The sequence below is a fragment of the Tasmannia lanceolata genome, unplaced genomic scaffold, assembly GCF_043159265.1.
Source record: "Tasmannia lanceolata isolate RefF3 unplaced genomic scaffold, GAP_Taslan_0.1 ptg000015l, whole genome shotgun sequence".
Taxonomy (NCBI): Eukaryota; Viridiplantae; Streptophyta; class Magnoliopsida; order Canellales; family Winteraceae; genus Tasmannia; species Tasmannia lanceolata.
In genome coordinates, this window is record NW_027518692.1 from 55,174,576 (window position 1) to 55,187,849 (window position 13,274).

A 13,274-nucleotide genomic window follows, 5' to 3' on the forward strand; every position below is an offset into this window, starting at 1 on the left:
CCCACTATCAATAATTCAATACCAATTTCGTAATATAATAGGCTTCTACTTTTAAAAATACTTTACCCTTCAGCCAGCACAACTCGGTCAATTTTAAACACTGGCTCGGGCTACTCGTCCTGCTTTTGGCCCCACCCCAGTAGAAAAATTCAAAATTGGCCCAGGCTACTGGTGAGTCATTTAACGAGTCTAGAACTCTCGAACATTAACGTGGACCATCAAACAACTGAATTAACTGAATTTGCTGAAATACCAAGATGCCCAAATTAACCACAACAACTAATTCATCATTAAGTTGGTTAACAAGTAGACTGCCATTTCACATCGCAAGCATTATGGCATTATCGCAAGGGTGAAAACAATTATATCAATACACTTGGAAATAATTTAGCATCTTATTTAAGAGATATTTAAGAAAACCATGGCACGTCTATAAAGGTTGGGTTCCGCGTTTCAGTTGGTTTTTTCCTTTTAACCCTGGGTCGGGGTCTTCAGCCTGAAACCTGACCCTACCCAAGACTCATGATTTCTAAATTTGACCCATGTCAATTTCAGGCCGGGTCAATGGAAGCTGGGTAAAGCCCGACCCAACTTGCAACCTTAATATTTAATTTGTTACCATGACAGTCTCTAATTTTTGGCTAATGGTCTTTTATAAGCATATAATTTACATAGCAGTCCCTCGTTAAGGCTTGGGTGTGGTCTTCCGGATTTTATATGATGAGCGCATGTGAAGTCCATTGTTTTTAAAGGGAAATGATATGAGCACGACCATGTTTTAATCATGGCACAAACTTAGCCATTCTTTTCTTTTTTATTAGGCTTGTGATAGCCTTTTGGAACTGTAATAACCTTAGATGGCTCTTTAAATAATAAAAGACAAGATAAGTTAGTCCAATTATTAAAACATGGTTGTGCTGATGTCATTTTCCTTTTTAAGGAAAATGATATATTCATATTCGCCCCTTTTTTACCTAGGACGGTCCCAGTAGTGTATTCATGAGTTATGAGTTATGAGTACTCTTTTACACTAGAGAGGGCTGTCCCAAGTAAAAAAAAAAGGGGGGGGGGGGGTGAATATATCACTTATTTTTAAAAAGTATGGTGGGTTCACTTTGTAGGATGATCCAAACCATTCATTTGTCAGGCCACATCATAGATAGGTTGTACTCCGAATATCATCTCGAGAGGATGATCCTAACCCTCCGATCTGTAGAGAGAGGGTTAGTATTATCCTATATAGATGATATTCGGCGTGCAGCATTTACAGTGTGGCCCAACAAAGGAACGGTTTGGATCATCCTATGAAGCGGGTCTAACTGAAGAATACTGGACTTCACAGCAGATGGTATACAATCTCATGTTATTCAATGTTTAAGAACGTGACCTGAATTACACAATCCCATCCTTATCTTTTTCCTTCTTAATTTGCTGGTGTGAGTTTTTTTTATAGGGTAACCTTGGGCGGCCATCAAAGTTTTCCCATTTTATAAATAGGAGTTTTTACATGTTGCCCGCGTATACCCGCATGTAATTTTTTACAAAATACATTAGTGCCCACCTTGTTTGAAGATCCAAACCATTCATTTGTTGGGCCCTAACCTAACTAGGCTACGGCCCGAAATCATCTCCGTAGGATGACCGTAGCACTAGTTACACTACAATCTTAATAAAGGAATGACACCAAATAAAAAGCTATACAGATCAAAAGGTTAGGATCATCCTATGGAGATGATTTTCAGGGCATAACCAATTTACCTTACCTTTGGGCCCAACAAATGAATGGTTTAGATTAAAACAAACTGAGCCCCACTGTTCTAGAAAAACACTCGCAGCTAAATACCATAGGTAATAATTGAGGAATGATAGATGCAAGGGCGCCGTTGCATAAAGAGTCGTAAAAGGTCCCTTGATTGGATCCACGTCATTATTTACAAACAGAATTTACTTTGTCAATCGATTTTAAAAAGGTTACCGACAATATTGTGGATCCAATCAATGGGCTCTTTTACAGCATTTTATGCGAGGGTGCCCTTGGATCTAGCATTCCTCAAATTATAATTAAAACAAAGATTTAAGATATTGATGAGTAGAGGAATGATAGATGAACAAGATTAAAACAAGATTTAAGACGTGACATAAGTAAAGATAAAGGGCCGTGATTTTTTCGCCCTCCCTGTAGGATTATGCGCCCCATTTTTAACCTGATTTTGACGTCAAAAAGCGTTAAAGTTTCCCACAATGCACGTTAAAAGGGGGGCATAATCCTCCAGTGGAGCATAAAAATCATGTCCCAAGTATAAAAATCCATAAAATAAAGATAAGAACGTTGTAACTGATAAGGACTTGCGGTTATCATTTTAAAACAATCTCATATTAATTAAATAAATAAAGCGTTGGTTCCGAAGTTTTCTTCCTTCCAGGAAAGCCCTGGAAGCATTATTCTCGTTGAATAATCCAGAGGAAATCTGTCGCAGACACGCATACAACGAAAACTTGTTTTTAGGGTTTTTTTTTTCCTGGCTGAAAAGATTTTGAATTGGAATCCAAATCGAAATTTCAGATTTCGTCAAGGAATCTTCGCAGATCCGCAGGTTTTGGATTGGAATAATCGGAATCACTCGATATTTCCAAGGATTTTCGTCGTCTCTTCGGCTTCTATTTGTGTTTTTCTCTCGATTTTTTGAGGTAATCTGGTACTTACTTTTTTCAATCGGTTTTAAATTTCTTTGAAAAGGTATTTGTTCAATTCGTTGCATCTGTAGGATTTTAATCCCTTCTTTGATATTTATTTTTCAAAATTTATAGATTTGTATTCAGTTTAGTTTCCTTTTAGGGTATCCTTCTTTTTCTTTTTTTAAATCTTATTTATGTAATGCCTTGTCTTTTTACACAATTGAATATGAAAAATCCAGAAATTTGGACTAGATAGGCAAAGTCAGTGGATCGTGCTGGTTTATTTTGAGTTTCTTTTGGATGTATTAGTCTTTTAGTAAATTGATTAATTGAAAAGCCATTGATCTGCTTTCAGATTGGATGATGTGTATGACTGGTAATATATGAAAATTTGCTTCAAAATTGTGTTTATTGAATTTCTCTAAGTACTTGAAGATATTTAGCCTTGTATCGAAGATTAACAAGAATTGCATTGAAAGTAAACAGTGTAATTTGAATTGGGAGGATCTGACCTATACCTTATTCGAGTTCCAATTATTCACATGTGTCCTTCAAAGGTCTTCATATTCTTAGGATCCATCTTGAATTTTTTAGGAACTTGATGTACAAATGATGATTGATTTTGAAATATCTGTTGGCTTCTCTGATTTCAAACTTTCAGTATACAATGGCACATTCATGTTGCCAAAATTATGGATAAGGCCTTTTGCTAGTATCAACTCGATCCAATTAAGAATGTGGTCTTCCATGCTTTATAATAGTGTAATTTGAAAACTATATATCATTAAACCAGTTCCATGAAGATCTAGATGTATCCAAAAATCCACCCAATTCTGCCCAATCGATCCAATTAAGAATGTGGTCTTCCAAGCTTATAATAATGTAAATCGGACCCCCTTATATCAATAAACCAGTTCCATGAAGATCTAGACGAACAGACAAGATGTTCCTTTTTATCCAAATATCCACCCAATGTTGCCCACATTTCCTTCTTGGGTTTCTTTGTAGAGGATTTTTACTCCGTGTAAGGTCATGAAATGCATCATTATCTATGTTAACCATTCATAGCAGAGTCTCTCCATATTTTTTTTTATTAGGCACTCCACATATCGCAAACTGCAATATGTAATCAAATTGAAAGAGAGTTCCATACTAATTGCAAACTTTTTCCGTCTTGTTTTTATTGTACGCTCAACAAATTGCAAATTGCTATATGCAAATAGAACCCGAAAGGACATCAGTACGCATGAACTGCAGTAGATATCAAGGGACTTAAAGGAAAACAATACAATACTTAAAGACTAATGCTTCTATCTTGGAAGAGATGAATCAATAAATAGCTCAGAGCTTTGCATCTTTAGCAAAGTATTTTTGAATGAATACGTGGGCGTCTTTTATGTGATGTATATTGCTAGGTAGGGTGGTATTTATTTTGGCTAGTTTGCATTCTAGGATTTATTGAGGAGTATGTTCTGCCTCTTCTTTTGCTCTCATGGATGCTATCTATTGCCAAATGCTAATTTTTGCTGGGTAATAGTGTCTATATAGTTAGTTTGCACATGCAGTTTGTTTTAGCTTTATTAAACTTCAATTATTTGTATTGATTGCTTATTAATGGTCAATTGATTGGCCAGTTGAAATTGAAGGTATGCAGAGCCAGCTTGTATGTGGTGGGTGTAGGAATCTTCTTCTCTTCCCTAGTGGAGCCGCAAATGTTCGCTGTGCAATATGCAGTACAATAACCTCAGTCCCACCTGGTATTTTTCTCCTTCTCTTCGTCTCCTTGTTATTTTGTCTTTAGAAAATTTTCATTGCTGTCTATCTTGATACATTGCATATGTATGTAAGTATGCATATTTGACTAAAAAGATCTGACATATATTTGACCACTTGCATTTCATGTATTTTTGTTTACTGTATGCATGTATATAGTAAGTATACTGCATGTATATAGTTTACAGAAGCATGCTCAATTGCTGTGGATGGTGTCTTCTAGCCTATATACAACTGAGATACAACAAAAGTCCTAGGTTGAACATGTCAGTCATTTAATTGTCTTCTAGCCTATATACAGCTGAGAGCCTGAGATACAACAAAAGTCATAGGTTGAGCAGGCCAATCATTTATTTCTATAAATATAGGATCGCATGTTCTATATAATTGAGCATTCCGGCACATAGCTTTCAATTATTGGCTCGATATAGAGAAAGGGATTGGACTTGCTGTCCTACGTTTGTCCCTTAAATAAAGACCCGCCTATCCTTGTTTTAGAAGGCACCACTTGAAACAATTATACAACAATTTCAAAGTGCTGAGTTATAAAAAAACCCCCCAAGATTATCCTTAAAAAAAAGTTATAAAACCTCTCAAGATTTCAATGTAATTTCAAATGACATTTATAATAAACCCTTGAAATAAAATAATGGGTTCCTTTGAATTTCTAGTCCAACAAATCATGATTTTTTTTTCAATTTAAAAAAAAAAAAACATGTAGGTCCCCTATTGACTTTAACGTGATGATTTGCTGATGTCATCAATATGGCACATAAAGATGTTTGGTTTAACGCTTTTGTCTTTCCATTTTTCTTGGTTGAAGCTCCACATACCTGCATTGATTATGGGGAATTTTGACATCGTCACCTGATCCCTCGTCTAATTGTGCAAGCACATTTCGTTTCATGACATGTACAAGAAGTTAAATGTGTACAAAAAGAAAATTGAGTCAAATCTCCCCCATAAGGCTTTTTGTAATTTACTAATGCCATGTGATGTGGCGCACAACCCTCTAGTACTGTCTATTGTTAATTACATTTTTCGAATAATAGGAAATGCCTCTGATTATCATTTATCAATAACAAAATCCTGTTCTAAACACTCCATCGGGAAAAGTTCCAATGTCGCAAGCATAACTCCACCCTGAAACATATGAGGCATTTTGAAATCAACAAGAGGTTGACAATGTGGGATAGCTTAGAGGTAATTAGAATTCTGTTCAATGATCAAGCCATGGTCTGATGTTGGTAAGGCTTCAACAAACATTGTAAGCCTTGATTGCATGATAAACAATTCTTTGACAAATGGGATAGTCTAAAAGTATGTAGTGATCGATTTGTGCAGCAAACAGGGATAGCCCCGATGCCATTTGCACCTGGAACTTTAAGTCCTAGTGAAGAGTGAAGAGTGCCTGTTAACGTGGGTTAAAAAAAGAGGGATAGAAGATGAAAGACAAGACAATTTTTTTGAATGGCAAAGACAAGACACATTTTAAATTCTATTTATCTTCTTAATCTTAGCATTCGATCTTTGATCCTTCGTCTTCGATCCATGACCGTTGGTCCTACATCTCCGATCCACAAACTTTCATCTTCTAGAGGTTGACTAGTGTCTAACTATGGTTTTAAATTTCCCCGAAATGACCGAAATGTTTCAATTTCCATCTCCTCTGAAATGGAATTTACATGATTTCCTTTCATGTCATTGTTTCCCCAAATTTTGACCGAAATTCCTGAAATTTGATTGAAATTCCCGAAATTTGACTGAAATTCCTAAAATTCGATCGAAATTCCCGAAATTTGACCGAAATGGTTGGAACAACAAAAAAATAAAAATTGAAAGAGATATTATTTCCATTTCATTTCAATTCAGTAATGCAGAGAATAATATTTGATAGGCAACATCATTGAACTGCACAAAAAAGTAATCGTATCTTATGCACGAGTTGTCAAATCAGCTTGGGACCAATAATACTTCTTACATCTATGTGGTATTGACATAGAGTTGGGGTCCTTAGAGGTAAGACTGGTCATTGTAATTTCTTATATTTCTTTACATTGTACTTTTTTATTGACTTTACTATTCCAAACATGCGTGACAACGCATGTTACTAGGTGTTCAATGTGATTAAGCCATTATGGATGGTTTTGTTGTGTGATGGTTTCTAATTATGTATTTGTGCTTATTCTAGCATTTTCCGAAGTTTCATCTTAAAATTTCATCATTTGCACATGTTTTGTTAAAAGATTAAAAACTTTCATCAGTTGCATATGTTTCCATGCGTTTCTGTGATTTTACAAGATTTCCACCTAAACCAAAATGCTTCCATTTCCATGACGGTTGAAACCGAAACCGAAATTTAAAACCTTGGGTCTTACCTCTCTCTCTCTCTCTCTCTCTCTCTCTCTCTCTCTTATGTCTTGAAAAATGCTCTCAAATACGAATCATGGATTAGCAAACATTCAAGACTCTGAGGGTCTTGCACTCTCTATGTATATGTATGTGGGGTCATTGAACCCCTTGAGTTGTATTTCTAAGCATATAGTGAAAGTCAGCTAGTTGTTTAAATCATCCATGACCCACTGATTGCTTGCCAAGTGTCCCCATGCCCCCACTACTTGGTTAGCGGTGGATTTGGATAAGGAAATAGTCTTAAATGGTTATTCTGGGCCTGAAGTAGAGTTTGCTGTAGTGGAGTTCGTAGCATTGAAAGGTGTTTGTATCAGAGTTTGTGTCACTAAACATAGCTTGTAATGGAGTTCGTAGCAATAAAATGTGCGTACGGGGGCATTAAGGCCTTATCCATGTGCTAAGGGGTCTGGGCCACCAAATTTGTGCAGTTAGAATGCCCAAAAGGGCCTGTTTAGCAGTGGCCTGGTCTGGCGCTAGGCCTCTCGTAACCTAAGCTCCACATAGCGGTGATCTGTCATAATTGCTTGCCTAGCATTGGGTTGCCTAATCGGTTGTTCTTGCACAGCAGTGGGTTCGTGTAGCTGTCGTATTGTATAACGATGAACCATCGTAGGCTCGTAGCGGTTGCCCATGGTAGTTGTCAACCATGTAGCTGCGCCACTCCTTTTTTCCTTGACTTTTTGTGCACTGACAAATGCCCCTTTTAGTTCCACAGGGAAGACCTAGAATTTGTGCCCTTGGGACTCTAGGGATATCTTGCTTGTGGTGGTTGCAGAGCTCATGGCGCAAGTCACATAGTGGTGGACCTAGGTAGCAGTGAACCACCTTGTATTGGAGGACACCATGTATCAATGAACTCGTTTAACAATGAACCACCTTTTTCAAACAAAATCCCCTTTCTCGTATCGTCATTTCAAGCCTGTTTCTTTTTCGATTGCTCTTAGGTTTATCTTGTTTGGTCTTTCTTTTGCCAAATCACCTGAATAACAGCCCCAAACCCACAACCTACCATCGCAAAACCCATCTAGTTCTGCAGCCTTGAAACCCATCCCCAACCCCCAGACCAAGAGTCCAGGCCTTTCTTTTTTTTTTTTAATCCATATAGCCTCCCCAAAACCCCTTCCTAAAGCATCACCTGAGAAAACCCAGGACCCCACCATCTGTCCCATGAATTTTAACCTCACCAGCCACACAACACACCCTACAAATCAGCCTACTCAACTATCAGCCCACTATCTAACTTAGCCGATCAACCTTCTTGCTTATCCAAAATCCTAACACCAACTACAACAGTAGACACCCACAACCCTCTTCCCTCTTAAAGATTTAGCCTTCCAAAACAGCCATCTCTTTTAGTCTATTTGGTCCACCCATATTATATTAACCGAGAACCCATCCAAGAATATCCTTTCCTGAAACCAATTGACAACATTCTTGATTCTTGTATAACCACTAATAAACTTTTTTGATCTCTTTAAAACCACCTCTAGTTGACCCCATTGTTTACCCAAGAACCCATTAAAAGTTCATTAATTCTCAACTTATTAAAACCTTCAAAACCCTTTTCAAAAATCGCTTCGTTTTAACAACCCCCATTAACCTTGAGTCCCATCCCTTTTCAACGCCCTTTTCACGTGCCTTTCAAAATTTTCACAACCCTCCACATCATATCTGAGCTTCCGCACCTCTATTCCGCTATCCGCCCCTCCATCATTTGGTATCAAAGCAATCAATGGACTTAGTCTTCTAGTTAAATTGTAACTTATTTGTTTTTTCTTGTGTAATATAGCTCATCATGGAATAGTTTTATCTGTTCTTTAATGGATAAGGTTGTTAAGTTCATTCCATCCCCTAAATTCAGTTTATTATGGCCAATATTCTTGCCTAGTCAACCACATTTTGGTCTTTTTATTTAGATTTGGTTTGGAACCACATTAGTTTTTGTATTAAATAGCTTCATGTTTTAATTCATTTATGGGATCTAGAGGTTTCATCTGCAACGGCTGAGCTTGTATGTGGAGGTTGCCGGACATTACTGATGTATACACGTGGAGCAACTACTGTCAGGTGCTCCTGCTGTCACACAATTAATTTTGCATGTGCAGGTATATTTTCTATGACTACTGCAAACCATATGAATGAATCTCTACATTAGTAATTATTTTAAGGATTTCATTGGCGTCTTGTCGAGCTAGTGTAGATTACATGTGTGATGCCTCTCATATCTTTTGATTATCTGCATTATACTAATATGTGTTATGATTTGCATGTTTGAAATCTTAAAAGCCTCTTCCGTTATTTGAATTATTCCCATTTTGTTGGAGTCCGAAGGTTTTGTTCTTATTGTTTCTTTACAGTGGGGTAGGCAATGTTGGAGTCAGTTATCCGTATGATGCTGGCTGTGTAAGCTTTAGGAACCATGTTGAGGCATGGGACATTATTACATGCACAGCTGGATATGTAAATTCACGATATGTTATGAAACTATTTTTTTTATGACATAGGGTATCCCCACCCCATTTTGGGTGGGACTAATCCCTATGGATGCTCGCAATCACCCATAAACCACGTGCATTGGTTTACTACAGCTTGAACTCTCGTCAATGGGGAGCATACCCATGACTTTAAGCCAAAGTCATTAAAACTGCTCCAATTGAAAATTCCTATCATTGCATCAGGTGACTTGAACGTGGATCTCTGCTCAATTTTTTCCTAAGTCTCCATCAGGCAATTGATCAAATGATTTGGACTTTTGGACTATAACTCGATTGTTGTAAAATAAGGTTACGTGGAAAGTACAGAAATACCCCCACATAAGTGGGTCTATGTAATAAGCCCACTCTCAACAGATAGAAAGACAGTTTCCAGAGGAAGAGGTGCGGGCGCTATTTTCAGCATGTCAAAAGACCCGGGACCCCGGATTCCCCATTGTCTTCTACAAAGGGTACTGGGATCTAGTTAAGACAGATATGTTAACTTTCTTGATAGAGTTTTATGTATGGGGGGAATTGGGGAAGGAAATGAATACGACTTTCATCACAGTCATCCCTAAAAGGACCGAGATAAAGGATTCCAGGACAATCAGTCTAGTGCATAGTATCTACAACATCCTGGCTAAAATATTAGCTAGGCAATTAAAGATGGTTATGGAGGATGTCATATCGAAGATTCAAGTTAAAGGAAGAGAAATCTTGGACGGAATTGTCATTGCTAATGAAATCATTGACACCAGCGGGATGTGGTAGCAGTGGCATTATAGGCAAAATTGTCATAGAGAAAACATATGATCATGTTGATTGGTCGTTCCTAGATTTCATACAGCAACGAATGTGTTTTGGGACTCGGTGGAGGTCTTCTTAAAGGCAGAAGAAAAAGGATTCATTAGTGGTTTGGAACCAAGTAGAAACTCCCCCTCCATTACCATTGAAAAAAAAGTAACTCCCCTCCATTACGCACTTAAAATTTGCCGATGACACATTGGTTTTCCTTCAGGAAATAGGGAACCTTAAGAGAATCTTCAGATGGTTTGAGATGGCATCAGGATTAAAAATCAACTTCTACAAAAGTGTACTAGTGGGTTTGAACACGGAGGCGGAATCTATAGCGTAGCATGCGTCGATATTGGGTTTCTATTGGGAGAAATTACCTATCACATACCTCGGCTTGCCATTGAGCATTGGGATACCCAAAACCTACCAATGGGACCCTGTAATTGAAAGAATGGAGAGAAAGCTAGCTACATGGAAAAGACGGTATTTATCTCATAGAGGGAGAATTACATTAATCAAGGCGGACATGGTAAATTTGCCAGTGTATTTCATGTCTCTCTTCAAAATCCCAACTAAGATCGCAAAATGTACAGACAAGCTACAACGATACTTCCTATTAGCAACGATATGGGTTTCAATTGTTTTTCAGTTGAGATTAATAAAGTCACCTTTTCAAAAAGAAAAAAGAAAAAAAATGCTTTATATTTTAGATATACACATATTGCATAATTAAATGTTAGTGTCATATTGTGATGTTGCCATTGATTTTCATCGTGTATCTATGTAGTCTTATCCCCGTTTCTAGCCGTGCCCCGTTTCTAGATTTTGGGGGATTTTCATGCCCGACACTCCGTGTCCATGTTGACCCGCGACACTCGTGTCTGTGTCCACAGATCATAGACTATAACATAGGCAGAGTACATGCACTGGTCTGAGGCTTGGACACGAATGTTGTATAACAAGACTGTAGAATATCTAACATGACAAGCATCCTGTATCATCTGATCAGTGGGAATTTCGGATAATGGCCTAGTCAAACAGTTCCACCAGTTGATAAGTCTGGATCATTGGACCCATGACTCCTGGGCACTGTGAATAGAGATGAGCACGTCTCAGTCTTGATGGCCATATCAGAAATGAGTTCTTGTGCTGTTGCCTCCTCAAAACCCATCTGTTCTTGATTTTCAACTTTTTGCATGTTCAACTATGTTATTGGGATCCTACAAAATACTGGAGTATCCAATTCAGTTACTAGAATAGGGATACTTCTATTGGATCCTTCAAAACTGTTTATGGGATAATCAAATAAGAGGATCCTGTACCTGATTCTTGCTGTATTGGATTATCTGTATCTGGGTTAAAGTCCACCTGTGCACAGTTCCACTTGCGCCTATGGACAACTTGATGAATTAATAACTTTGCATACCTATGTAACATTACTCATGACATGCACATCATCCAAGCTCATTACTAATTGTATAAAACATGAATATTTTCCAATGTTAAATAAGATGTTTTAAGGAAATCATAGCCATGGCGATTCCAGTCAAACACTAGGTCTTCATTTTCAACATCTGTTGGTTGGGTAGAAAGGCCTATCTGGCATTTATATTCTTTTTTTTTCTTATTTTAATTTCTGTGCACCCCTTGTGGCATTTTTCTGTGGAATGTGGATGCTTAGGATTATGCCGTATCTATGCATTATCAATTGTCGATTCTTTCCTAGTTTCCGGCATCATGAATTTCTTGTTCTAGTTGAATGTTTATATATCATAATTTCAGGCATCACTCGCCACTCACTGAATTTTATGTACTCCCAAAGCTTATTATAACTGTGCAACATTGGTTCTTTCCTAGTTTTCTTTGGGGACTTATATCCAGAAGGGTATCTTGAAACCCTGTTGTAGCATATTAGGGATACCTTTACCGTTCTATAATCTAAGTTGTTGAGTGAATGAATGGAGCCTGTATGTGGTTTACTTGTTCAATGATCTGAGAATGGATATTTTGATTGTGCACCAAAAACAGCTCACGTGAACTGTGGTCAGTGTCAAACAACTCTTATGTATCCATATGGAGCACAGTCAGTCAAATGTGCAGTATGTCATTACGTTACGAATGTTGGGGTAAGTAGAATTCTCCACATGTTTCTGTTTTGGATTTCATTTTTCTTTCATGTTTAGTTGTTGCGGAGCAATGAATTGTTTGATCGACGCATCACTCCTATTTCTGCAGATGAGTAACATGAGGGTGCCAATCCCTGTACAGAGACCCAATGGTGCCTCTCCCACACTCATAGCCTCTGCTCCACCTGTACGTCATATCAACTTCCCCATATTTTGAAGCGTTTCAGAAATAAACTTATTTTTGTTTATTTGGAGATCTCTAACTCTCATTCCTTTTGAGTTTTTTGAAAATTTTGTGGTATGTTCTTTGTAGCTCCCTCATGCATCTAGCCAAACTGTTGTGGTCGAGAACCCTATGACAGTTGACGAAAGCGGAAAACTGGTAATTCTTCTCACTTTTTTTTCGCATTTCTAATATGGGTTTTGGCTCCAATGAATAAAAAAAAAAAAATACTGATTTCTAAACAAATGGAACTTGGGTCCTGGTGTAGGTGAGCAATGTTGTTGTTGGAGTTACTACGGCTAAGAAATGATGTATTGTCTTCTTGCTCGGATGCACCATAAGATACTATTTCCGTATACCTGTTGTGATCTATGTAGGTGTTGGTTATACTGTTGTTGTATATTTATTGTTGTAAGTTATAAAGGAGTTAGGGATGGGTGTTATTTTTTGGGGAGAGCTGTTATCAATGTGGTAGAACTGTTAAAAAAATTGAAAGGCAATGAGTGGTAATCGTGTGGAGAAGGTCTGAACATTCGACATGGGTCTTTCATAGTTATTAAAGATAGTACAGAAGTTGGAGAGGTTGCTGTATTTGTCTTAAATTTAGGGCTTCTTTGGGGAGAAGAGGGCTGGGTAGGGTCGGAGGTGAGAGATTGTATGACTGAGATGGTAAGAAACGGCTAAAAAGCGGGGAAAGATAAGTAGGGACGCCAGGCATAGTTAGTCATCTAGTATCTTTTAAATGTATAATTACAGCTCTACTTTACCGGATTAAGGACCTCTTTAGAGACTACC

The 13,274-nt window shown here is 37.7% G+C and overlaps 1 protein-coding gene across 4 annotated transcripts; it reads left to right on the forward strand.

The window, feature by feature from the left end:
• Positions 1-2,371: 2,371 nt before the first annotated feature.
• On the forward strand, positions 2,372-13,064 carry LOC143892501 (protein LOL2-like). Of its 4 annotated transcripts, none has more exons than XM_077397150.1 (7): positions 2,374-2,688; positions 4,311-4,433; positions 8,847-8,966; positions 12,159-12,256; positions 12,366-12,443; positions 12,570-12,638; positions 12,748-13,064. In XM_077397150.1, exons 2-7 carry the CDS (start codon positions 4,325-4,327, stop codon positions 12,787-12,789), a joined length of 516 nt encoding a protein of 171 aa, XP_077253265.1. In that variant the 5' UTR covers positions 2,374-2,688; positions 4,311-4,324; the 3' UTR covers positions 12,790-13,064. The 4 variants fall into 4 exon arrangements, with proteins under 4 accessions (XP_077253267.1, XP_077253268.1, XP_077253265.1 ...); XM_077397151.1 differs by having other exon boundaries at positions 4,323-4,433; XM_077397152.1 differs by lacking the exon at positions 8,847-8,966 and having other exon boundaries at positions 2,372-2,688.
• The last annotated feature ends 210 nt before the right edge of the window (positions 13,065-13,274 follow it).